The sequence below is a fragment of the Pongo pygmaeus genome, chromosome 4 (assembly GCF_028885625.2).
Source record: "Pongo pygmaeus isolate AG05252 chromosome 4, NHGRI_mPonPyg2-v2.0_pri, whole genome shotgun sequence".
Taxonomy (NCBI): domain Eukaryota; kingdom Metazoa; phylum Chordata; class Mammalia; order Primates; family Hominidae; genus Pongo; species Pongo pygmaeus.
In genome coordinates, this window is record NC_072377.2 from 66,243,458 (window position 1) to 66,271,402 (window position 27,945).

At 36.1% G+C, this 27,945-nt stretch overlaps 2 protein-coding genes across 3 annotated transcripts in view; one reads left to right on the forward strand and one right to left on the reverse strand.

Moving 5' to 3' along the window:
• Positions 1-2,959, reverse strand: part of ERCC8 (ERCC excision repair 8, CSA ubiquitin ligase complex subunit) — a 71,588-nt gene extending 68,629 nt beyond the window's left edge. For both annotated transcript variants that reach the window (XM_054487844.2, XM_054487841.2), the window contains exon 1: positions 2,729-2,959. In XM_054487844.2, the coding sequence (XP_054343819.1) occupies positions 2,729-2,805 (77 nt within the window). In that variant the 5' untranslated portion in view covers positions 2,806-2,959. The remainder of the gene's footprint in view (positions 1-2,728) is intronic.
• NDUFAF2 (NADH:ubiquinone oxidoreductase complex assembly factor 2) overlaps positions 2,932-27,945 on the forward strand; it is a 212,879-nt gene continuing 187,865 nt past the window's right edge. The window contains exon 1 of the mRNA XM_054487847.2: positions 2,932-3,180. Within this exon, the coding sequence (XP_054343822.1) occupies positions 3,054-3,180 (127 nt within the window). The 5' untranslated portion in view covers positions 2,932-3,053. The remainder of the gene's footprint in view (positions 3,181-27,945) is intronic.

Genomic DNA, 27,945 nt, shown 5'->3' on the forward strand with positions numbered 1-27,945 from the left:
GCAGCTAGCACTCTCACCTATTAGTGGTGGGACTGGAAAATGCTTTTGGAAAACTGTCAGTTTCTTAAAAAGTAAAGGATATATCTAGTAGCTCCACTGTTATGCATTAACTTAAGGGAAATAAAAGCATATGTTCATACAATGACTCATACATGAATTTTCAGAGCAGCTGTAAATGTATTAGTCCTGAACTGGAAACAACTCAGATGTCCATTGACAAGTGACTAGATAAACTGTGGTATACCTGCACAGTGGGATACTCCACAGCAAAAAAAAAGGAATTGATACATGCGATAACATGGAGAAATTTCAAAATAATATAATTATGCTGAGTGAAAGAAGCCAGACAAAAAAGATTCCATTTATATAAAATACTAGATATGCAAACTAATCTATAGTGACCTAAAGCAGATTAGTGGTTTCTAGAGAAGGAAGAGGGTAAAGCAGAGAAAGAAGGGAGAGAGGGATTATAAAGGACCGTCAAAAATTTTTTAGGGTTATGGATGTTCTCTTGATTATGGTAATGGTTTCAAAAGTAAATATATGTCAAAATTCATCAAATTGTATATTCTCATTTAATGTGCAGGGTACTGTATGTCAATTATACCTCAATAAAGTTGTAAAATGTTTTTTTAGAGGGTGTAAATTGTGAACACTGCATATCAGTGTTCATGCTTTTGCCCTTACATGATGACAAGGAAAAACAGTAGGCATCTCCTATGAATAAAATGGAACTATATAGTTGTTTAGTTAAGCAAAAACATCACTTAATGATGGAAATATTTTTTTAAAAATTTTAGGCTGTGTGGTAGCTCACACATATAATCCTGGCACTTTAGGAGGCAAAGACAGGAGGATCACTTCAGCCCAGGAGTTCAAGACCAGAATGGGAAACATAGGGAGAACCCATCTCTACAAAAAACTTAAAAATTAGCTAGGTGTGTGGGCACATGTCTGTGGTCCCAGCTACTTAGGAGGATGAGATAGGAGGATCATTTGAGCCTGGAAAGTCAAGGCTGCAGTGAGCTGTAATTGCGCCACTGCATTCCAGCCTAGGTGACAGAGCAAGACCCTGTCTCAAAAAAAAAATTTTTTTTTTAATTTTTAAATACTTTATTTGTCTTAAACGTATAAGCAATCCTCACTTGGCACAGTCTGATATGAATTTCAGTTACCACAGTTTATTAACTGTGAGAAATAGCATAAAAGTTTGCTACTAGCTTTTCAGTTCACAAATCATTACATAAATAACATATGAATCAAAATTAGTGACCAATTTGCAATTTTACTTCTTTCAAAGTCTATGGGTGATTGGTCACTGTGCATCTGTTATTCAGTTCACACACAGGCTGCAAAGCATGGAGGTTTGTTATTAATATTTCTGTGCCCTTGAGATAAACCCACATGGAATTTTACAGATTAAAAGAGTAAATTGGCCAAAAGAATGAAAGTGCACTAAAGAAGAGTGATAATACTAGAAGTGAAACTTGCATTAAACATAAATGGAGCAAATGAAAAAAATAGCTGCCTGTGGGAACATGCTGATTGTGGCAACAATGACACTGCCGCCATTTGAGACATTCTAGATATGCAGACTGAGGAAATCAGTGAAGGTGAACTTATAGACATGAATGAGGAAAAGTGGTTGTGATGAAAGGCTGATGATGTGTCAGAGGAAGTGACACTGGCAAAAAAACACATTAAAGGAACTCTCAGAGATATTTCACAACATTGAAAACGTAACGGATAAAATGTTGGAAATTAATATTTAAATTTCTCCAGAACGCAGAAGTCATATGCAACTGTGTTCTCCAAGTAAATATCTTCACAGGTTCCTCAATTAATGTGGGCAAAATTAAAAGTAAAACTTGCTTCTTCCCTTTGGAAAACCCTCTCTCAGAGTATATTAGCAATATTCAACTTCTTATACAAGACATAGATCTGGGAATCATTATTCATTCTTGTCTTTTCGTCATTCACGTATCCAATCAATTTCCATCGCCTGTTGATTCTGTTTCTTAGATGTTGTTCAAATCTCTCCACTATCTTTATTCTACTTGGCAACTCCGTGGCCCAGGCCTCCATCAACTCTCTCCCGGACAAGTGTAATCACAACAGTTACCAAACTTGGCTCCCACTCCTGTTCTCAGTTGCAACCCATTCTCCAAGCAGAAAACAAAATGTAATAGCTGTTACCTTATTCTCATCTTCACACCTCTACTCAAGTACACAAGGCTCTTCCTCATCTAGTTTCTGTCTACTTCATCTCTTGTCAATGGTCCCTACCCCAATTCTCCGCTCTAGTCATTTTGAACTTTGTTCAGTTCCTGGCCTGTGTCCTCTGCCTTTAATAGGCTGCCTGACACACTGTAGGAACTCACTAAATATGCAGACTGAATGAATGAACGAGTCCGTGGAGGGCAGTCATTCTTTGGAGCAACTTAAGTGAGAAGGAATACAGTACAACGAAGTATTCATATTTAGGTTTATAGTGTCTTCACCTGAGCCCGCGGGGGAACCCCCCCTCCCCCCACCCCCGCCGCCCCCCGCCGGCAAGTTGTTACCAGTAAATAAAAGGGATCCTATTTTCGCAAGCCACACAGCATTAGAGGGCAAATAATAGTTTGGTGGCAGGAGAGCGATGAGACGGGAAAGTGTGGGGCAAAGCTTACAGTCATTGGTCCAGATTCTAACTGGCCTGTTAGCCAAAAAGTAAGGTTTTCTTTACCTCCGTGTTGACTCTGCTCTCCGAAGGCGAAGAGGGTCCTCCAAACCCGTTTGTCGTGCGGACAAAAACCCCAGCATATCGTGTTCCTCACACCAGCTGGAGCACTGGACGTCGCCATGACAGAGCTCAGGGGCGGGACTGGAACAGCAGAGTCTCCCATTGGTCAGTCGGTGATATATCTGGCCAATGGTGAGCGCCGTTACTAGAAGGGCTCCAGGATGGAGGCCGGCCTGACTTCTCCGCCTCGGTGGGCTGGGTCGGCGGCTGGAGCATTACAGCTACTGCGGGTCCCGCTGCTGGCAGCGCTGGAAACTGGGTGGACGGCATGGGTTGGTCTCAGGATTTGTTCCGCGCCTTGTGGAGATCGCTTTCAAGGGAAGTGAAGGAGCACGTGGGCACGGACCAATTCGGGAACAAATACTACTGCATCCCGCAGTACAAGAACTGGAGAGGTGAGGTGGCGGCGTGGGCAGCGATTGCGTGGTCAGTGGTTGCGAGGTCAGTAAAGGAGGGAAAAGTGAGAGCCCCTAGTCAACTAACGCATCATGCGACACTTAGGGTGTCACCGGAGAGAATTTCCCGAGTTCGTTCGCCCCTGTCGACCCCTTCATTGTGGCATCGGAGCCCTACCCGGCCCGGCTCTGGTCGCCTTGGCCCGGCCTCGTGCTTCCGCGGTCCCTACTACCCAGCGCCTTCCCCCGGCGTGCCCCTGGCTGCTCGCGCTGTTAAGGCGCACCACCACTTTCCTCCCAGCCACGCCTGTAGAGGAGCCTCAGTTTTAGCCCTGGACTGGCGACGGAGGCAGGGAAAAGTCCACGGAAATGTTTCACCAAAGGGGATAGGAAGGGCCAGGGGAGGGGTTTTTCGTACGCTGTTCCCCACCTTGTGACCCAGAGCCGAGTGGTGTAATTGAAGAGGAGTCTCTTCAGCGCCTCGGCTGTCCTCTTTCTTGGTGTTTACCCTTTTCAGTGGCACCCTGGCTCCGGTGCTGGCCCCATGCGCCTTCCTTACTACCAAGACTTGTCAGAAGTAGGTCCATATCTCCACAAGGCTCGCTGATTCCTTTCTCGGGAGTTTACATTCCAAGACCCTGTTGAGCTCAATTTAAGAAATGTGGCACTAATCATGGTGTTACTGTGTAGGATTCGTGCCAAGTAGTTGAGCGGGTTGTTTGGGGAGTAAGGAGGCGTTGCTGTCCATTGAAATCACACTGTGTAGCCGCCGTCGTAACCTCTTCTGTGTTGTTCCATCGCCGCATGCAGAAAATGTCAGGCTTTGGGCTAAGAGGCATGGGTTAGAATCTCAGCTTTGGCACCTGATAGCTCGGGAATCACGGAAAAAGTACTTGTCCTCTCCAAGTCTCATCATCCTGACTTGAAAGTTAGAGATAATATAAGATCAGCAATGTTGAGAAGCACTAAGACCTTTCCAAGATGATGTGCCATTCATTTCCCACACATATAAAATGTATTCTGTGATTTATCACTCTATTAATTAATTTACTTTTCCTAGCCTTTTTCTGTAACTTATTTTGATATTTAGACTTGTTTCCCTAATGAGCTCCTCTGTCAGGCATGGAATATGTCTCACAAAAAAAGAAAAAAGCCTACAAAGAACATAGCATGGTGTTAAGTATTTCTTGACAGGTTGCAAGCAGAGAGATGTTTCTTTTCCATAAATTGTCAGTAAAATTAAAAATATGCAAACTGTCAGACTGAGTTTTTTTTAAACTGAAATATAATTTACATACAGTAAAATTCACCCTTTATGTTGTACAGTTTTATTGTTTTTGACAAATGAGTACAGAGTAACCTCACTGGATTCAAGTAATAGAATAATTCCATCACCATCAGAATTTCGTCTAACTCCTTAATAGTTCATTCCCACACCCTTTGGCAACTACTGATGTGTTTTATGGGCCTATAGTTTTGCCTTTTCTAGAATATCATATAAATGGAATTATACAGGATTTAGACTTTTGAGTCTGGCTTGCTTCACATAGCATAATGTAGCTGAGATTCATCCATGTGTCAGTAGTTGTTCCTTTTTATTGCTCAGTAGTATTCCATTGTATGGGTTTGCCAGTTTATCTGTTCACGAGCTGGAGGACATTAGGATGTTTCCAGTTTCTGTGATTGTGACAAAAGCTCTACAAACATTCCCATACAGGATTTGTGTGAACGTAAGTTTTCATATCTCTTGGGTAAACAGCTAGTAGTGGGATTACTGAGTTGTGTGATCAATGGGTGTTTAACTTTATGAGAAGCTACCAAACTGTTTTTCAAAGTGGCTGTACCATTTTGTATTCCTGCCAGCAATGCATTAAAATTCTAGTTGTTTCCACACCCTCACCAGCACTTAGTATTATCTGATTTTTGGGTGTGTTTTTTTATTTTTATTTTAGCCATTTTGATAGGTGTATAGTGGTATCTCATTGTGATTTTAAGTTTCATTTTCCTAATGCCTGAGGATGTTGACAGTCTTTTCATGTGCTTATTTACTATCTACAGATCTTCGGGGAAGTTCAAACCTTTTGCCCATTAAAAAATATATTTGTGGCTGGGTGCGGTGGCTCATGCCTGTAATCCCACCACTTTGGGAGGCCGAGGTGGGTGGATCAGCTGAGATCAGGAGTTCCAGACCAGCCTGGCCAACATGGTGAAACCCCATCTCTACTAAAAATACAAAAATTAGCTGGGCGTGGTGACACGCACCTGTAATCCCAGCTATTCGGGAGGCTAAGGCAGGAAAATCACTTGAACCTGGGAGGCGGATGTTGCAGTAAGCTGAGATCACACCACTGCATTCCAGCCTGGGTGACAGAGTGAGACTCCATCTCAAAAAAAAAAACCCAAAAAACAACAAACAAATATATTTATACCAGTTTTTGTATCATTCATTTCTATAGAGATACAATATCATTAAAGTTTCAAATTAACAGTCATGTCTATTCTACAATAACATGAATATTTTATTTTTACATATTCTCACTAATTTGTATATTTTCTTACATAATTGTAATTGCATTTTGAGAGTTTTATTGAAGTATAATTGACAAAAAAAATTGCCCATGCTTAAAATGTATAATTTGGTAAGTTTTGACATATGTATATATTTGTAAAACCATCAACACAGTCAAGAAAATTAACATATCCACTATCCACAACAATTTGTTGTGCCCCTTTCTAGTCCCGCCTTATGCTTCTGCGTCCATGGATAGGCACTCATCTGATTTCTGACACTATACATTAGTTTGTATTTTTTAGAATTTTTATTTAGTTATTTTTATTTATTTATTTTGGGATGGAGTCTCGCCCTGTCGCCCAGGCTGGAGTGCAGTGGCGCTATCTTGGCTTACTGCAACCTCTGCCTCCCGGGTTCAAGTGATTCTCTTGTGTCAGCCTCCCGAGTAACTGAGATGTGCGCCACCCTGCCCAGTTAACTTTTTGTATCTTTAGTAGAGACGGGGTTTCACCATGTTGGTTAGGCTGGTCTTGAACTCCTGACTTTGTGACCTGCCTGCCTCAGCCTCCCAAAGTGCTGGGATTACAGATGTAAGACACTGTGCCTGGCTAGAATTTCATTTAAGTGGAAGAATACAGCACATATTCTGCTTTTTTTTTTTTTTTTTTAGGTTCTTCACTCAGCATAATTATTTTGAGATTCATCCATGTTTTTGTGTTTATCAGTAGTTTATTTCTTTTTAATGCTGAGTAATATTCCATTGTATGTATATACCATAATTTGTTTATCCATTCACCTGTTCATAAATATTTGTGTTGTTTCTAGTTAGGGGTTATTACAAATAAATTATGAATATTCATGTGTAAGTCTTTGTATGAACATATGTTTTTATTTCTCTTGATGTAAAATTTAGAAATGGAATGGCTGAGTCAACTTGTTAGGTGTATGTTTAACTTCTTAAGAAACTGCCTAAGTGGTGGTACCGTTTTACCTTCCCACCAGGAGTGTATGAGATTTCCAGTTGTCCTATATCCTTATCAACACTTGGTATGGTCAGTCTTTTTAATTTTAGCTCTTCTAGTAGGTGTGTTGGGTATCTCACTTTTTTTCTTTAGTTTTCTGTTTGCTATTAGTTGTTTTTTTTTAGATTCTATTTTTAAAATAGAGTAAAATTAACTTTTAAAATTGGTGTATAGTTCTATAAATTTGAACACATGTGATTCATGTAACCACCACCAAAATCAGGATACAGAACAGTTCTGTCACCCTGAATAACTCCCTCATGCTAACTTTTTGTAGTCACAATCTCTCCTCATCCCTAACCTCAGCAACCACTGATTTGTTCTCTGCCATTGTACTTTTTTCCATTTGAGACTGTCGCACATGTATACTTATACCATATGTAACCTTTTGAACCTGGCTTCTTCTATTCAGCATAATGCCTTTGAGATTCATTACGTGTATCAGTAGTTTGCTTCTTTTTACTGCTGATTAGTATTCCATGTTAATGGATGTACCAGTTTGTTCATTTACTCATTAAAGGGCATTTGAGTTTAGTTACTTGCAGTTTTTGGTGATTATGAATACAGCTGCAAGAAACATTCACATGTGGGTTTCGTGTGAACATAAGTTTTCATTTTCCATGAGTACATACCTAAGAGTGTGAGTGCTTGGCCATAGCAGCTCCAGCTTACTCTGTAAAACGGAAATAACAGTACCTACTTAGCCTCACAAAGTATTTTTGCTACTCAAGAGAGACAAATTGGATAGCATTTAAGAGAATGGGATTTAATGTCAAAATCAGTTTGACTTAATTCATAGAGACCTTTCACTTGGTCATTTTTTGAAATTTATCACTGATTTGTAGTCTTCAGCATAGAGATCATGATATGTTTTGTTAAATTTATTATAAAGTATATTATATTCTATTATTATTATAAATGATGCTTTAAAAAACTTAATTTCTAATTCTTTGTTACTATTATATTGAAGTACAATAGATTTTTCCATGTTGAGCATGTATCTTGCGACCTATTTTACTCACCTACTAGTTCTTGAATGAAGCCTTTTGCAGATCCTTTGGACATTCTCTGTAGGTAATTATATCAACTGTGGATAGAGACAGTTTTGTTTTTATCCTTTCTAACTTATTTGCATTCTATTTCCTTCTCTTGCCTGGCTGCACTAGATGAGCCTCCAGTATAATGTTGAATAAGAGTGGTGAGCATAGATATCTTTTTCTTGTTCCATATCTTAGAAGAAAAACATTTAGTCTTTCATTTTTTTTTTCCCCCAAGGTGGAATTTCACTCTCGTTGCCCAGGCTGGAGTGCAATGGCATGATCTTGGCTCATTGCAACCTCCACCTCCTGGGTTCAAGCGATTTTTCTGCCTCAGCCTCCTGAGTATCTGGGATTAACAGGCATGTGCCACTATGCCTGGCTAATTTTTAATTTTTAGTAGAGGTGGGGTTCACCATGTTGGACAGGCTGGTCTCGAACTCGTGACCTCAGATGATCTGCCCACCTTGGCCTCCTAAAGTGCTGGGATTACAGGCATGAGCCACCACGCCCGGCCACTAGTCTTTCATTGTTAAGTGTAGTGTTAGCTATAATTTTTTAGGTACCTTTTGTTAAATTAACAAAGTTTCCTGTCTGTACCTCATTTGCTGAGCACTTTCTCTTATGAATTGATGTTGAATTTTGTCAATTTTGTCACATGCTTGCTTGCTGGGTTTTTTTTTTTTTTTTTTTTTAGTTCTGTTGGAATGATCATGTGGTGAATTTATATTGATTGACTTTTAAAAATTAATAGACTTTATTTTTTAGAGCAATTTTAGGTTACAGAAAAATTGAATGGAAACTACTCAGATATTCCTGCTCCCCCAATGCAGTTTCTCCCATTGTTAATATCTTGCATTAGTGTGCCCTCACTTCCTACCTTCCTCCTACCAAACTCCTAGCAACCACTGATCTTTTTACTGTCTCTGTAGTTTTGCCTTTTCCAGAACGTCATATAGTTGCTGTCATATAGTATGTGGTCTTTTCAGACTGGCTTCTTTCACTTAGTAATATGCACTTAAGTTTCCTCCATGTTTTTTTGTGGCATAATAGCTCCTTTCTTTTTATTTATTTATTGATTTTTGAGACAGAGTCTCTGTCACCCAGGCTGGAGTGCAGTGGTGCGATATTGGCTCGGTGCAACCTCTGCCTCTCAGGTTCAAGTGATTCTCCTGCCTCAGCCTCTCGAGTAGCTGGGATTACAGGTGCCCACCACCATGCCCAGCTGATTTTTGTAATTTTAGTAGAGATAGGGTTTCGCCATGTTGGCCAGGATGGTTTTGAACTCCTTACCTCAGGTGATCCGCCTGCCTCAGCCTCCCAAAGTGCTGGGATTACAGGAGTAAACCAGATGCCTGGCCATCTACTTTCTTTTTATTGCTAAATAATATTCTGTTGTATGGTTGGAACCACTGTTTATTCATTTGCATATTGAAGGACATCTTGGTTGCTTCCAAGTTTTGGCGATTATGAATAAAGCTGCTATAAATATTCCTGTGCAGTTTTTTGAGTGGACATAAGCTTTTAACTCATTTGGCATTGATTGATTGTTGAATGTCTTGAATATTGCATTTGTCAGGTAAACTCCACTTGATCATGATGCATTATCCTTTTTATATATTATTGGATTGATGTGCTCACATTTTATTGAATAATTTTGTTTTCTGTTCTTCAGGATCTTAATTTCTTCCTTTTAATGTGCTTTCTAGGTTTGTTTTTAGGTTAATGCTGGCCTTATTAAGTGAGTTAAATTTTGTTTCCTTCTTTTGAATTTTCTGGAAGAGTTTGTGAAGAATTTGTATTACTTATTTCTTACATGTTGGATATAAATTGCCTGTGAAGCCATCTGGTCCTGGAGTTTTCCTTGTTGGAAGGCTGGAATTAAAAATTCAAAGACAATTTTTAACCTACAAATTTAGTATCTTTGGCAGGTATACGACTACTCAGGCTATCTACTTTGTCTTAGGTGAGTTTTGGTAGTTTTTATCTTTTAAGTAGTTTGCCCTTTTTATCTAATATGTTGAATTTACGGTCATAAAGTTGTAATACCTCTTTATTATCTTTTTAATGTTTATATGATTTGTAGTGATATCCTCTCTTTCTTTCCTGAATTGATAATTTGTGGCTATTCTTGTTTTCTTGGCCTATCTGATGAGTGGTTTGTTAATTTTATTGATCATTTTAGAGAATTAGCTTTGAGTTTCACTGATTTTTCTCTGTAAGTTTTTTCCATTGGTTTCAGAACTTATCGCTTTCTCTTACATCGTCATCGTTTTCTTCTGCTTTCAATTGGTTTTATATGTTCTTGTAGTTTCTTAAGGTGGCCACTGAGATTATAATTTGACCTGTTTAGTTTTTAATATACATTTTCAATGTTAAAATTTCTTGTAGGCACTATTTTGGCCACATTTCACAAATTTTTATCTTAAAATTTTCATGTAATGAATATATTTTCTTATTTATTTTTTCCTATATGACCTATGTATTTATTTAGAAGTATATTCTTTAATTTACAAATATTTGGAGATTTTCTAGATGGAGATTTTCATTGACTTCTAGTTTAATTCCATTATATTCAGAGAACATATTTTATATGATTTCAGTTATTTTAAATGTAAATTGTTTTATGGCCTAGAGTATGGTGCAATTTGGTAAATGTTCTGTTTGTGCTTGAGAAAGATGTATTATCTATTTTGCTATTTTGGGTTGAATGTTCTGTAAATGTCAGTTAGCCCAAGCTGGTTGATAGAGTTGTTCAAGTTTTCTATATTCATACTGATTTTTTTTATATTTATTCTATCAATTATTGAAAAAAGTATGTTACAGTCTCTGAATATAAGTGTACATTTGTCTTTTACTCTTTCCAGTTCTATCAGTTTTTGCTTCATGTATTTTCAATACCTATTGTTAGGTCCTTACACATTTATAATTGAAAGATAATAATGCAGATTACCCAAAATAAAACACAGAGAGAAAAAAGACCAGAAAAAAAAGAGCAATTAGCAAGCTGTGGGATACCCTCCAGTGGCCTGATATATGTAATTGGATACCATGAGGGGTAAAGGTCATTTTGCAGGTCAAAAATATTTGAAGAAATAATGGCCAAAAATATTCCAAATTTGATGAAAACTATAAACCCACAGACCCCAAATCATCAACAAATTCCAAAAAAAAAGTGTAGAAAACCACACCAAGGCATATTATAATCAAATTGCTCAAAGCCATTGATAAAGAGAAAACCTTTATAGAGCTAGAGAAAAAGACACATTACTTACAGAGGAAGAAAGACGAAAATGAGTTCAGGTTTTTTTAAAAGGAACAATATAAGCTGGAAGACAGTGGAACAATATCTTTAAAGTACCAAAAGAGTCTGCCAACCTATAATTTTGTACACAACAAAAATATCTTGTTAAAACAAAGGCAAATGAAGGTTTTTTCAGACATACTGTACCTGAAAGAATTCATTACACAGAGACCATAATTCCCTTTCCTCTTCCCTCTACTGGATATCTTATTCCCTGGATTCTGGGCCTTTCACCACAGTTTTGTAGCATATATGCTTCAGTAGCCTCCTGAGAAGAGGTTCAAGGCGGATAAAGTTTTTGAGTCTTTGAATGTCTGAAAAGATTTTTATTCTGACCTCATTTGGTTGATGTATTTGTTGGGTGTAGTTTCTACTGCAGTCATAGTGAGTAAATGTGTAGAGAAAAGCAAGCAGTAAATTCTACGTGAGCTTAAAAGGAGTAGCCTATGAATTGAGGAAGAGTATATGCATAATGTGGGCTTTGGTAAATGTTTTTACCTAATGCTATGATTTACTGTATTTATGAATGTATATTTTAAAATGCATGATTACATTGAAGAATAGTGTTTTGGCTTTAATAGTAAAACTTTTTTTCAAATTTAGTAGGTATAAAATTATTTGAGATAGTCACACATACTTTGTATGTGCCATATTGACAACAACCAAAGGAATTTCTCCTTTCCATGCAAGTGAGGAACACATAGACACAGATGTAAATGTTCTAAATCATTATTTCTAGTGATATAAGTTAGGATTGTTTTACTGGAAGATTGTGGTGCTTTTTGAGTGTTGGCTGTGTATTTTAGACAAAGTAGCTGGTAACTAGGACTAGTTCCAGCTTTACAGGTCACCATGATACCCATATCCATGTCTCTAGTCCCAAGTCATTAGCTGTAAGATAGCCAAAGACCTATGATGTGGCTAGGTGTGAGAATTCTGCCCCATATAGGCATTCTGTATAGGTTGGTAACAGACCAAACATGGTCAAATTTTTTTCTGTTGAAATTTGAACTCATAGATATAATATATATAGAGAGGAAAATATGAGAATAATTAGGGATCAGTAGATGTCCATTTCTAAGAAGTTAGGGTGGCAAGCATGTTGAAAGGTTCCTATTAGACCACAATAGGTATTGTTGTGTCCTAAATCACATTCCAGTTGTCTCTATTTTGCAGATGTTGAGTTTGTCGTCTTTCTTCCTGTATCTTTACAGTATTTCCTGGTTACCTGAGATAACTTGAGCGTTAACTCTTCTTTGAAATCTGAGACTAGCTAACATATATACTATGTACTAGATTTTAGGAAATTTTAGGTATCTGAAAATACAACTTTTTCCTTTCATGTGTTAATTTTGTCTCTTAGAAATTCTTTCTGTTAAATATCAAGGAACTCATGACCTCAAGTGATCTGCCCGCCTCAGCCTCCCAAAGTGCTAGGATTACAGGTGTGAGCCACCGTGCTCTGCTGTCCATTTTTTTTTTTTTTTTAATAGTAGCCATCCTAACAAGTATAAGGTGATAGCTTATTGTGGTTTTAACTTGATTTCCCTGTTGGCTAGTGATATTGAGAACTTTTTCATATACTTGTTGGCTATTTGTATGTTTTCTTTGGAGAAATGCCTGTTAGTTCCTTTGCCCATTTTAAAATCAATTTATTTGGTTTTTTGCTGTTAAGTCATAGAAGTCACTGATATATTTTGGTTTTTAATCCCTTAAGAGATATGGTTTGCAAATATTTGTCCTATTCCATAGGTTGCCTTTGTATCCTTTGCTTTGCAGAAGTATTTTGGTTTGACGTAATCAGACTTACCTATTTTTGCTTTTGTTGTTTTGTGCTTTTGGTGTCATATCCAAGAAATCATTGCCAAAGCCAATGTCAGGAAGCTTTTTCCCTGTTTTCTTCTAAGAGTTTTGTAGTTTAAGGACTTACATTGAAATCTTTAATTCATATTGAGTTGATTTTTATATGCAGTGTGAGATAAGGGTCCAATTTCATTCCTCTGCATGTGGATATCTAGTTTCCCCAACACCATTTATTTGAAGAGATTATCTTTTCTTCACTGTGTGTTTTTGGCATAATTGTCAAAACTCACTTGCCCTCATGTGTGGGTTTATTACTAGGTTCTGTCTTCTGCTCCAATAGTTTATATGTCTGGTTTTATACTGGTACCATACTGTTTTGATTACTGTAGCTTTTAAATGTATTTTGAAATCAGACAGTGTGATGCCTCCAGATTTGTTCTTCCTGCTTAAAATTGTTTTGGCTACTCAGTGTCTTCTTGTAATTCCATATGAATTTTAGGATTGTTGTTTCTATTTCTGGAAAAAAAAAGTCATTGGAGTTTTGATAGAGATTGTGTTGAATCTGTAGATTGCTTTGGGTAGTATGAGCACTTTAACAATATTAATTCTTCCAGTCCATGAACATATCAGATGTCATTGCATTTATTCGTGTCTGCTTTAAAGCATTTCTTTCATCAGTGTTTTATAGTTTTCAGTGAATAAGTCTTTCACTTCCTTAGTTTGTTGCTAAATATTTTACTTTATTGATGTTATTGTAAGTAGGTTGTTTTCTTAATTTCCTTTTCAGATAATTTGTTGATAGTACCTAGACATGCAGTAGATTTTTGTATGTTGACTTTGTTTTTTTTTGAGATAGAGTCTCGCTCTGTCACCCAGGCTGGAGGGCACTGGCACGATCTCAGCTCACTGCAACCTCTGCCCCTGGGGCCTAAGTACTGGGACTACAGATAAGTGCCACCATGCCCAGCTAATTTTTGTATTTTTTGTAGAGGTGAGATTTCACCATGTTGCCCAGGCTGGTTTTGAACTTCTGGGCTCAAGTGATCCACCTGCCTCGGCCTCCCAAAATGTTGGGATTATAGGCATGAGCCACCATGCCTGGCCTCTATGTTGACTTTGTATCCTGCAACTTTGCTGAATTCATTCATTAGTCTGAACAGCTCTTTTTGTGTGTGGAATCTTTGGGGATTTCTATATGTAAGGTCGTCATCTGCGGCTTCTTCTTTTCTAATTTGGATGCCATTTATTTGTTTTTCTTGCCTACTTGCTCTTGCTAGGACTTCTGTTTTTGAATAGGAGTGGTGAGAGTAAGCATCCTTGTCTCATTCCTAACCTTAAAGGAAAAGCTTTCCGTTTTTCACTCTTGAATATAATATTAGCTGTGGATTTGTCATATATGGCCTTCATTATGTTGAGGTGCATCCCTTCTATACCTGACACTAAGAATTTTTATCTTAAAAAGGATTGAATTTTGTTGAATGCTTTTCCTGCATCTGATGAGATGGTCATACAGTTTTTGTCCTTCATTTTGTTGATTTGGTATATCACATTGATTTGTATATGTTATCTCAGTTTTTTGAAGTGTTACTTATACATTTATAAAAGTTGTGAGCCAAGAAAAATTTGTGCTGAGGTTTTTATGAAAACATTTACTGCCAAACTATATTTTCTATACTTTCTGTATTTCTATGTGAGTATATTTAGACACACATATATTTGGATTATCAGTGTGCCAAACATTATTTATAATATCATCTCCTGAATTTTGTATTTTATGTTTTTTAGTTAAAAAGAAAATGCTGCCTTTTGAATATGAAGTTCTCAAACACTTGAGAAACCAGATCAAAAGAGGTATTAACCAAACTTTAAAGTTGCTAATTTAAAATTGAGGTTTGCTAATCAGAAATAGAATTTTGCTTATAACTGAAGGGTGTTTTATACCTTTTGTGCTTCCTTTTTAAGAATATTAGTTGGATTTTACCTTTTGTTCTAACTTGAGAATCACTGTTTTATTTATTTTTAATTATTGAATTAAAATATAGTAGAGATAATTAGAAAGCAAACCTCCACATACCTGAAACTTACTTTTTACAGTTATACTTGTGGTTAAATATAATTTTCTTCCTAACCCCCAGTTATCTTTCCTGTTTTATTTTGAAGCAGGTAACAAACATCTTGTCAATTTACCTATAAACATTTCAGTATGTATCTTTTAAACACAAGCACTCCTGTTTTTAAATGTAACAATAACACCATCATCATATGTAGAAATAAATCCCTTAATATCATCAGATATCCAGCCATTCACATTTTCTTGGTTATCCTATAATGTTATAATGTTCTTGTTTATTGGCTGATCTGTTTACTTTTTTTTTTTTTTACAGTTTAAGTCTCTATAGATTCTCCCTTTATCTTTTTAAAAACTGTTCTTCTGATTCCTGGTTACCCTCCTTAGATGTCTTTTGCATCATAGCCCTCAATTTACTTGAAATTAGCTGTCTGTACCCAGACAGACCCCAGTGAATATTACAGGCCAGTAGCTCCTCATAGTGCTCTGGTGGAATTACTTTGGTAGAACTGTATTCAGTACAGGGTTCCTTCACTTTCAGCCCCTGCTGGTGGGAATCTTAAGACTGTCAGTATCAGGTGAAAGTTTTAGTTGCCTGTGAGAAATAGGAAAGGGGCTCATTGGGACACTGACCATGTGTTATTGTTTGGGTTTGTTCTTTTGGTGTTTTCTTTTTGCTGTTTTTTGAAAAACCTGTATTTTGTGTATAACCTGTATTAGTGATAACCAGGACTCCCTGTAGTAGCACTAGTGGCGTTTTTGAATTTTTTGGACTTGACTGTTAACATTTGCCACTTGCTCTTAGTCTTGCTCCTCCAATTTTGGGGTTTTCTCAGGACCTATTTTTGGAAAACTATATTGATTCTTTCTAAGCAAGCCCGTTCACTTGTGCTGATTCACAGGCCAGTCAGCACTGCTAAGTTTGCTTTTCATCTCATCCTGTGTCATTTGTTAATTTTCTCATGTGACAGATAGTTATTGACTACTACTCTAAGCAAAACATCTGTTTTATGTATTTCAGACCATTTGGCCTTAGTGTCTGACCTTTTAATGGTACCTTTGTTTTCTAGCATAGCTATATCTCCTCTCATATATTCTTTAATAAATTCAATTGGGTTTTGGGAGATAAAGGAAGTAAACATGAGTCATAGGCTATTTTAATCTGAAGTTTTCATATTTAATTTGTAACAAATTGAAAACACATTTTTTCATTCATTTTGTTCTCAGCTACTTATAAGCTTCCAATCTTTTTAGTAATACTTAAAGTAATGATAACTATTATTTATTAGGTGCTAACTCTGATTACTTAACATTTTTATAACAACCATGTAACCAGGGATTATTATCCTCATTTTAAATATGAAGTGATTGTTATGTTTCTGAATACTTAAATGTACTTTATATGCATGTGCCTAGATATAAAGTAGATGCTGAAAAAGCAGCTAATCAGTGAATTGAGATGTTTACGGACCCAGAGGCATAAAGACAAAAACAAAACAAAATATAAGAAAACCACAGAAAAACCATTTTCTGTGGTTTTTCTGTTAACTAGTTTTACAAAATCTTGAGACAGATGCTTAAGATATACTTTTCTTTTTATTACGGTAAATTGGCTAAATTATTCTTCAGGGACTAAAATATTCTCATTAGAAATAGGAGTATTGTTTCATAATGTCACGACGCCTCTAGTGTTGTTCAGGTTTGGACTTGGTTTAGTCAGTGTCCTAAATATAGTTTCATTGCCAGCCTCAAACTTAAGATACCCAGTCGTAAGGATGAATATATCAAAACCTATGTTATCCACTGTTATATGTAATTGTAATCCTGCATTGTTTTAAATTATCTCACCTCATCATATTTGTATTTAGGATTTAAAATATACTAAAAATTATAATGAATTAGTATGCAGTTAAGTAGTTATTAAGGATCAAAACAAATGAAATGGTCAGAATTATAAGTCAAGTCTCTTGTTTTTAGTAGCTATTGGAAGATCATGATATATAGCTCTTTTCAATGTGATATTTTCTATTTAACATTTGGGAAATTATGAAGACATTTCAGATTTTTCCAGTAGATGGCAGAATTGTTTTAAAAATTTTAGATTCACTGTTAAATTTTTTTTGAATTGATTTGAAGGAGTAATCATTTCTCTAAAATAACTGGATGTATTTTTTCTTCCAAATAAGCCCTGCACTACTGTTTTATAAACTAACTTTTAAGATAAAGATTTTTAAATGATAATATGGATCATTCCTAATCAGTAATGCACAATGATAGAAGTGGCAATTATATTTTGAAGAATGGATAAAAAAAATTTTAAATCAAACATTTAGTTTTCTCAATAGTAAGTAACATTTTTTCTTTAGTTATCAGAGATCTAGAGGTCACATGATGTAATCATCACCATGGGCATCATCAGATTGATAGAATATCCTAAAATATTTTGATTTTAGCTAAAACATGCCTTTGGTTTAGTGATATTTATAAAAAGTTGAACTTACTTTAAAATACTTTGTTGACTATAAAATAGTAATTTAAACGTTTTTTATACAGGTTGTTTCAGAGTTGTTTGAAGGTTGGATTTTTAATTTTCTGATCTTCATTTTGAAATTTCATGTCTTACTTATGTTTTCTTCTGAGACTATTTCAAATACTTACTGAATTCCCTTAGTTCGTGTGTATATGTGTTCATGCACTTAAATACTTAATTGTATTTTGTTGAAGGGAAACAAAAACCCTTTTCCCTTACTTACGCAAATAGTACCACATCTGTGTCACACTTTCAAACAGAGAAAAACAGGAGGATGAAATGTGTTCACAGTCGTACCTGTCAGTTCTTTATGCTTTATGCTTACGAAGTTAAGGAACCTTAATCTTGAATTCTAGTTTTCCCTGCCATAGAAATATGAAACGTTTTAACAGAAATGGAACTAATAATAGATGAGTGACTAAGCTGGGTTATGTTTCTAAGTGAGGTTGAAAATATTTCATATAAGAGAAAAATAGTTACTTGTCTCCTTTTGTTTTGAGGGTTTTGTAGTCGCTTTATATTAAGAATAGTAGTGTCAATAATAATAATGAGAATTAGTATTTCTTAAATACTGTGTATAGGCACTATCCCTAGCATTTGTTATGACTCGCTGTATTTGTTGAAGAATATAATAAATGAGGGAAAATAATATGTCTAGTGTTGATTTGTCAATATTATGTAGCTATGAAACTCAATTTGCATTATTTTTGTGTAAAACCCAGTTTCTCTGCATCAGTGTAAGTCACATGAAACTATTACTTTTCATACTCCCTCACTTTTCAAAGTACTACTCAGTTCAGCAGTTCCTTTCTGCTGCTGTTTGAAGACTTTGTAAGTGTGAGTTACTCTGCAAGAGTTAGAAAAGTGAGTTGACAAGGTTGCTTTTGAGATTTTTCAATTGAATTGGGTTTGGTAGAGATAGTATCTTCAGAACTATATGTCAGACTTCACTGTTTGATTGTTTGAATAAATTTCCATTCTTATAAAATGAATTGGAAATGTACCTGATTTTTTTAAAAAGTAGGTTTGTTATTTTTACACTTAAAAGGCTGTTTTTTTGCTTTTATCTTTATTTCCGTTGAGGTGACTGGTGCCTCCATCTTGTGGTCCAACTTACAAATTGCATCCTTTGCTAGAGATTGTGTTTACACTTTTTTCCCCCTCAGCTGAATAAATGACAGAAAATTATTTTCTGTTTTATTTATTAAAGATATAACTCTGATTAAACATACATCACCTTCAAAGAGGACAGAAGGTGCTCAAAAGGGACCACCTAAAGCAACCTGTTCAAGGATGAAGTCTTGTAAAATAAATTATTATTGTTGATGTTAGTGATGATGGATGATGGTGGTGGTAGTGGTGGTGGTGGTGGTGAATGAGAGAGAGGGTGAAGTTCGATTTGCTCTTTATGTTGAAAAATGAAACCTAAAGTCTTCAGCAAAATTTGCTATATAACTTGGTCAGGCATGGTGGTTCACGCCTGTAATCCTAGCACTTTGGGAGGCCAAGGCGGGTGCATCACCTGAGGTCAGGAGTTCAAGATCAGCCAGGCCAACATGGTGAAACCCTGTCTCTATTAAAAATACAAAAATTAGGCTGGGCGCGGTGGCTCACGCCTGTAATCCCAGCACTTTGGGAGGCCAAGGCAGGTGGGTCATGAGGTCAGGAGATCGAGCCCATCCTGGCTAACATGGTGAAACCCCCTCTCTACTAAAAATACAAAAAATTAGCCAGGCATGGTGGCGGGTGCCTGTAGTCCCAGCTACTCGGGAGGCTGAGGCAGGAGAATGACGTGAACGCAGGAGGTGGAGCTTGCAGTGAGCCGAGATTGTGCCACTGCACTCCAGCCTGGGCGACAGAGCGAGACTCTGTCTCAAAAAAAAAAAAAAAATTAGCCAGACATGGTGGCAAATGCCTGTAAATCCAGCTACTCAGGAGGCTGAGGCAGGAGAATCGCTTGAACCCAGGAGGCAGAGGTTGCAGTGAGCCGAGATTGTGCCACCACAGTCTAGCCTGGGCGACAGAAGGAGACTCTGTCTCAAAAAAAAAAAAAAAAAAAAAAAATTTACTATGTAACTGCAACCTTAGCTAATTATTAGAATTAAGAATAAATCAATGTCTGTGGTCCTACTTACTCAGGAAGCTTTGATAGCAGGATTGCTTGAGCTCAGGAGTTTGAGGTTACAGTTAATTATGATTGCATCACTGCCCTCCAGCCTGAGTGACAGAGCAAGACTCTTTCTCTAAAAAAAAAAATCTTAAAAAAAGAATGAATTAAGTACTATTTTTTCCTCCAGCTTGATTGAAGTTCAATTTATAAATACAAATTGTGTATATTTATATTGTTGAGTATGCTTGAACACCATAAATATATGTATACATTGATATATATATACTTCGTGATTACCACAATCAAGCTTAGGCAACATATCCTTCACCTCACATAGTTATCTTGTTTTTTTTTTTTTTTGTGGTGAACAAGTACTGATTTTTTTAACATAGATTTTCTGATAAAACTATGATCGCACAATATGACATTCTTCTTTTCACATTTGTCTCCATGGAATTAACAAAAGTGTCATTTTTTGCAAAAGTTGAAAGCATCATCAAATTTTCTAAAGATTTTTATTACTCAATGATTAGTACTCTATTCACTATCCTTTGAACACCTTTCATGTTCCAATTCTTATTGGTCTAACTACCTTGGCCACCTTTTCAATTAGAAAGTAATAATTTTCTCATGAAGCTATATTATTTTCATAGACTTCATGAAACTTTATCTTTTTGAGATTTGCAATTTTACTTTGCATTCACCTTGTGCTATATTTATAAACATTAGAAAATTGCGCGGTGGCTCATGCCTGTAATCCCAGCACTTTGGGAGGCCGAGGTGGGCAGATCACAAGGTCAGGAGATCGAGACCATCCTGGCTAACATGGTGAAACCCCATCTCTACTAAAAAATACAAAAAATTAGCCAGGCGTGGTGGCACGTGCCTGTAGTCCCAGCTACTTGGGAGTCTGAGGCAGGAGAATTGCTTGAACCTGGGAGGCGGAGGTTGCAGTAAGCCAAGATCATGCCACTGCACTCCAGCCTAGTGACAGAGTGAGACTGCATCTTAAAAAAAAAAAAAAAAAAAAAGATGGAGAGACTGACTTATAAACAAAGAGATTGTCATTTATTTATTTATTTATTTATTTATTTATTTATTTTTGAGACAGAGTCCTGCTCTGTAGCCCAGGCTGGAGTGCAGTGGCGCGATCTCGGCTCACTGCAACCTCCACCTTCCAGGTTCAAGTGATTCTCCTGCCTCAGCTTCCCAAGTAGTTGGAACTACAGGCTCGTGCCACTATGCCTGGCTAATTTTTGTATTTTTAGTAGAGGCGGGGTTTCACCATGTTGGTGAAGCTGGACTCAAACTCCTGACCTCGTGATCCACCTGCCCTGGCCTCCCAAAGTGCTGGGATTACAGATGTGAGCCACTGCGCCCAGCCAAGATTGCCTTTTAAAGATGAGGTAGAGATTCTAATATTGAGTAGATGTCTAAATGTCCCCTGATATAAGTTACATAGTGAAGATTTTTATTTACCTTGAAACTATTGTTTTCCTACATGTACTAGGAACTTCTGTTACTCTGTTAATGAGTACACAGTCAGTGAAGAATTCTTGGATGTAAATAACTCTGCAACTTGCCTTCCCCTCACTGGCAAGATTTTTGAAAAGGGAGTCAACCTACTGACTTCATCCCTCATCTAGAATTCATCTTTCCGTAAGTGTTGTACATTGTACTGCATTTCCCATTTGGATTATAGGCGATTGCTTGTATAGCTAGGTCCCTGACTCTGTGTTCTTCTGGACATTTTCTAGATTGTAGCAGGTATTCAGCAAAACTTGTTCATCCATTTGACTGATATTTATTGTATACCTTGTAGGCCAGGCACAGTTCTAGGCATTTGAGATACTGTATTAATAAGCAGAATACTGAAAAATCTGTGGCTTTACTGAGCTTACATTGAAGCTGAAGGAATCAGATGGTTTTAAAAACTGTCATAGTTGTTACAGTGTGGTGAGTGTCAAGAGAAAAGAAAAACTAGGTTAGAGTTGAGATCAGAAGTGTTGGCTATAGAGAGTGGGTTGAAATCTTAAATGTGATGGTTAGGGTAGATTCATTGAGAAGGTGATATTTGAACAAAGACTTGAAGGGAGTGAGGAAGTTAGCTAAGTGGCTATCTGGAGCAAGAGCACACCAATCAGAGGGAATAGCAGTATACATTTTGCTTTCACTGTGAATAAAATGGAGAATTATTCCAGGGTTTTTAGCAAAGGAGTTAAATAATCTAATTTATGATTTTAAAAGGATTGCTGAATTTTTTTTAATTGAGAATAGACTGTAGCAGGCAGAGATTGAAGCAGGGAGATCATTTAAGAGGCTTTTTTGATGTTGTTTTTGTTTTAACTCTTCAACAATTTTAGACTTACAGAAAAGTTTCAAGAATAATACAAAGAATTCTCACATACTTTCCCCAAATCAACCAAATGTTACTGTTATACCACATTTGGTTCATCTTTCCAATTTTTAAGATTTATTTTTTAAATTAACAAATAAGATGTATATATTTATGATGTATAGCATAATGTTTTGATATATGTATATATTGTGGAATGGCTAACTCAAGCTAATTAACATATGTATTACCTCATAATTTTTTTTTGTGGTGAGACCACTTAAAATCTCTCTTAGCACTTACAAAGTATGCAACACTTTTTTTTTTTTTTTTTTTTTTGGAGACAGAGTCTCACTCTGTTGCCCAGGCTGGAATACAGTGGTGCTATCTTGGCTCACTGCAACCTCTGCGTCCCAGGTTCAAGCGATTCTCCTGCCTCAGCCTCCTAAGTACCTGGGATTGCAGGCATGCACCACCATGCCCGGCTAACTTTTATATTCTTTGGTAGAGATGGGGTTTCACCATGTTGGTCAGGCTGGTCTTGAACTCCTGACCTCAAGTGATCTGCCTGCCTTGGCCTCCCAAAGTGCTGGGATTACAGGTGTGAACCACCGCGCCTGGCCACATAACGTTGACTACCATTACCATGTTGTACAATGGAACTCTTGAACTTACTCTGTCCTGTCAAAGAATGTTCATATCCTTTGACCAACATTTCCCCAATACCTACCACCCACCAAACTCTGGTAACTCCTCCTGTTCCTGCCCTTTTTTGACCCAGGTGCCTTACTATTTTCAAATGACCTTCATTAACTAAATCCTTTGTCACGTATTTTCTGTCTGTTCCTCATGTTGTGGGTGTTGCTATGTCTGAGAATAGTTTAATGCAGTACTAGGAAGAGGTTCCCAAACCTGGCCAATTGTCAGAATTTCCCCAAACACACTAACATAATTAGAATCTCCCCAGGTTTTTCTGATTTTTCAACTAGGTCTATGAACCATTGACATGACAGACACAGAAGACAGAAAAATTGTACTGACCTGAGCCCGTACCTAAAGTAAATGATTTCAAATCTGACTTGACATAGCTGAGAACATAATTTTCCTCCAACTTTATTAAGGTATAATTGACAAAAATTGTGTATATTTACAGTGTACAATGTGATGTTTTCATATATGTATACATTGTGAAATGATTAAATCAAGCTAATGAACATATCCACACCTCACAGACTTATTTTTTTATGGTGAGAACACTTAAGATCTACCTTCTTAGCAATTTTCAAGCATATAATACATTACTATTAAATATCGTCACCATGCTGTGCAATAGATCTCTTGAACTTATTCATCCTAAGTCGAACTTTGTACTCTTTGACCAGCGTCTCCCCATTTCCCCACCCCAGCCCCTGGCAACCACCATTCTACCCTTTGTTTCTATGAGTTCAGCTTTTTAAAGGTTCCACATATAAGTGAAATCACGTGGTATATTTGTCTTTTTGTGCCTGTCTTATTTCACTTAGCATAGTATCTTCCAGGTTCGTTCATGTTGTCATAAATGGCAGATTTCCCTCTTTTTAAATGTTTAATAGAGTTCCATTGTGTATATATACCACATTTTCGTTATCTGTTCATCTGTCAATAGACGCTTAAGTTAATTCCCTATCTGGATTATTCTAAATCATGCTACAGTGAACATGGGAGTGCAGATATCTCTTTGGCATACTGATTTCATTTCCTGTGGATATATACCCAGTAGTGGGATTGCTAGATCATATGGTAGTTCTATTTTTAGTTTTTTGCGAAATCTCCATACTGTTTTTCCATAATGGCTATACTAATTTACATTCCCACCAAGAGTGTGCAAGGTTTTCCTTTTCTCTACATTGTTGACAACACTTGTTACCTTTTGTCTTTTTGATACTAGCCATTCGAATAGGTGCGAAGGTATGTCTTGTTGTGGTTTTAATTTGCATTTTCCTGATGATGATTGATGTTGAATATTTTCTTCATATGCCTGATGGCCATTTATATGTCTTCTTTTGAGAAATGTCTTCTTAGATCTTTTGTCCAATTATGAATCGGTTATTAGTTTTTTTCCTGTTGAATTGTTTAAGTTCCTTGTATATTTTGGATATTAACCATTTATTAGGTGTACAGTTTGCAGATACTTTCTTCCATTCCAAAGGTTGTGTCTTTACTCTGTTGATTATTTTGTTGTGCAGAAGCTTTTTAATTAGAGGTAATCCCACTTGTTTATTTTTGCTTTTCTTGCCTGTGTTTTTGGTTTCATATCCAAGAAATTATTGCCAAGGCCAAAAAGCGTTCCCTTCTGTTTTCTTCTAGTTTTACAGTACAAGTCCTGCATTTTAAGTCTTTAATCTATTTCAAGTTGATTTTTGAATATAGTGTGAGATGAGGGTCTACTTTCATTCTTTTGCATGTGGATATCCAGTTTTCCAAACATTATTTATTGAAGAGACTTTCCTTTTCCCATCTGTGTTCTTGGCATCTTTGTAAAAAATCTATTGATGGTAAATACATGGCTTTATTTCTGGACATCCTATTCTGTCCCAATGGTCTTTGCGCTAATACCATGTTGTTTAGCTACTTTAGCCTTATAGTAGATTTTGAAATCAAGTGGTGTGGTGCCCCAGCCTTGTTCTTTCTGCTCAAGATTGCTTTGGCTATTTAGAGTCTTTGGTAGCTTCATTGAAATTTTAGGATTGTTTTTCACTATTTCTGTAAAAAGTGTTATTGGAATTTTGATAGGGATTGCATTGAATCTGTAGATTGCATAGGGTACTATGAATATTTAGCCAATATTAATTCTTCCAATACATGAAACAGAGTATGTTTCCATTTAGTTGTGTACACTGCAGTTTCTTTTGTCAGTGTTTTATAGTCTTCAGTGTATGGATTTTTCAGCTCCTTGGCGAAATTTATTCCTAAATATTGTATTAATATTACATTGTAGCTATAGTAAATGGAATTGATTTTTTTATTCTTTTATTGGATAGTTTATCAGTGTATAGAAACACTACTGATTTTTTGTGTCTTGATTTTTGTACCCTGCAACTTCACTAAATTTATTAGTAACAGTTTTTTAGTGGAATTTTTAGAATTTTTTAAGAATATAATATCTTGTTGTCTGTTAACAGATACAGTGTAACATCTTCCTTTCTGATTCAGATGTCTTTTATTTATTTTTCTTGCTTAATTGCTCTTGCTAGTATTTCTGGTACTATGTTGAATACAAGCGGTGAGAGTGAGCATCCTAGCATCCTTGTCTTGATTCAGATCTTAGAGGAAGAGCTTTCAACTTTTTACTATTGAGTATGTTAACTATATGTTTATCATATATGGCCTTTATTGCATTGAGGTATATTCCTTTTATACCTAATTTGTTGGAAGTTTTTTTTTTAATCATGAAAGAGTGTTGAATTTTGTTGAATGCCTTTTCTACATCTATTGAGATGATCATATGGTTTTTGTCCTTCATTCTGTTATTATAGTTTATCACATTTATTGGTATACATTGGCAAACCATTCTTGCATTCCAGGGATAAATCTCACTTGATCATGGTGAATGATCTTTTTAATGTACCCTTGAATTAGGTTTGCTAATATTTTGTTGAGAGATTTTACATCTATGCTTATCAGGAATATTGGCATATAATTTTCTTTTCTTGTAATGTCCCTTTCTGGCCTTGGTATCTAGTAATGCTGGCATTATGAAATGAGCTTGGATATTTCCCTTCTCTTCAATTGTTTTGGAAGAGTTTGAGAAGGATTGGTGTTAGGTCTTTAAATGTTTGGTAGAATTCAGCAGTAAAGCCATCAGGTTATGGGCTTTTCTCTAATGAGAGACTTTATTACTGATCCAGTCTCCTTGCTTGTTACTGGTCTGTTCAGATTTTATATTTCTTCATGATTAAGTTCTGTTAATTGTATGTTTCTAGGAATTTATATATTTATTCTAGGTTATACACTTTGTTGGGAAATAAGTGTTCATAGTAGTCTTTTATGATCCTTTGTGTTTCTTTCTGTAGTATCCATTGTTGCTTCCCCTTTCATTTCTGATATTAGTTATTTGTATATTCTCTCTTTTTTCTTAGTCTATCTAAAGGTTTGACCATTTTTTAAATCTTTTAGAAAACCAATTTCTTAGTTTCACTGATCATATCTATTGGGTTTGTAGTCTTCATTTCCTTTTTATCTGCTCTGATATTTGTTATTTCTTTTCTTCTACTAACTTTGGGCTAAGTTCAGTTTGTTCTTTTCTACTTCCTGAGGCATAGTGTTAGATTGTATATTTGAGATTTTTTTTTTTAATGTAAGTGTTCATTGCCTTAAATTTTCGTCATAGAACTACTTTTGTTACATGCTGTAAGTTTTGGTATGTTATGTTTCCATTTTTGTTTTTTGAAAAATTTTTGTATTTAAAAATATTTTTAGTTTTTAATTTTTGTGGGTACATAGTAAATGTATATATTTATAAGTTACATGAGATGTTTTGATATAGCTATGCGATAAATAATAATCAAATTGGGGTATTCATCACCTCAAGCATTCATCTGTATTGTGAACAATTCAATTACACTCTTCTAGTTATTTTAAAATGTAAAATTAATTTATTTTTGACAATTGTCACCCTGTTGTGCTATCAAATACTAACTCTTATTCATTCTTTCTATTTTTTTGTACCACTTAACCATCTCTACTTCCCCACCACCCCTCTACTACCCTCCCTAGCCTCTGGTAACCATCCTTTTCTGCTCTCTATCTTCATGAATTCAGTTGTTTTAATTTTTAGCTTCCACAAATAAGTGAGAACATGTGAAATTTGTCTTTCTGTGCTGGGCTTATTCCACTTTACATAATGACCTCTGGGCCCATTCATATTGTTGCAAATGACAGGATTGCATTCTTTTTTGTGGCTGAATGGTACTCCATTGTGTATGTGTACCACATTTTCTTTATTCATTTGTCTGTTAATGGACATTTAGGTTGCTTCCAAATCTTCATTATTGTGAATAGTACTACAGTAAACATGGGAGTGGAGATATCTCTTTGATATACTGTTTTCCTATCTTTTGGGTATATACCTGGTAGGGGATTTCCAGATGGTATGTTAGCTCAATTTTTAGCTTTCTGAGGAACCTCCAAACTGTTATCCACAGTGATTGTACCAATTTACATTTCTATCAAGAGTATACAAGGGTTCTCTTTTCTCCACATCCTTGCCAGCATTTGTTACTGCCTGCCTTTTGTATATAAGACATTTTAACCAGAGTGAGATGATATCTCATTATACTTTTGATTTGCATTTCTCTGATAATGAACGAGGTTGTGCACCTTTTCATATACCTGTTTGCAATTTGTATGTCTTCTTTTGAAAATGTGTATTCAGATGTTTTGCCCATTTTTAAATTGGATTATCAGTTTTTTTTTTCCCATAGAGTTGAAAACAGAATATAGAGCTCCTTCTATATTCTGGTTATTAATCCCTTGTCAGATGGGTAGTTTGCAAATATTTTTCCCCCATTCTGTGGATTGTCTCTTCACTTTGTTGATGGTTTTCTTTGCTGGGGAAAAGCTTTTTAACTTAATGTGATCACATTTACCATTTTTGCTTTGGTTGCCTGCACTTGTAGGGTATTACTCAAGAAATTTTTGCCAAGACCAATGTCCTGGAGAGTTTCCCTTCTGTTTTCTTTCAGTAGTTTCATAGCTTGAGGTGGTAGATTTAAGTCTTTAGTCCATTTTGATTTGATTTTTGTATATATTGAGAGATAGGGGTCTAATTTCATTTTTCTGCATATGGATATCCAGTTTTCCCAGCACCATTTATTGAAGAGAATGTCATTTCCCCACTGTGTGTTCTTGGCACTTTTGTTGAAAATGAGTTCACTGTAGGTGTATGGATTTATTTATGGGTTCTCTATTCTGTTTCACTTAACTATGTATCTGTTTTTATGCCAGTACCATGCCATTTTGGTTATTATATATCTGTAGTATAATTTGAAATCAAGTAACATGAT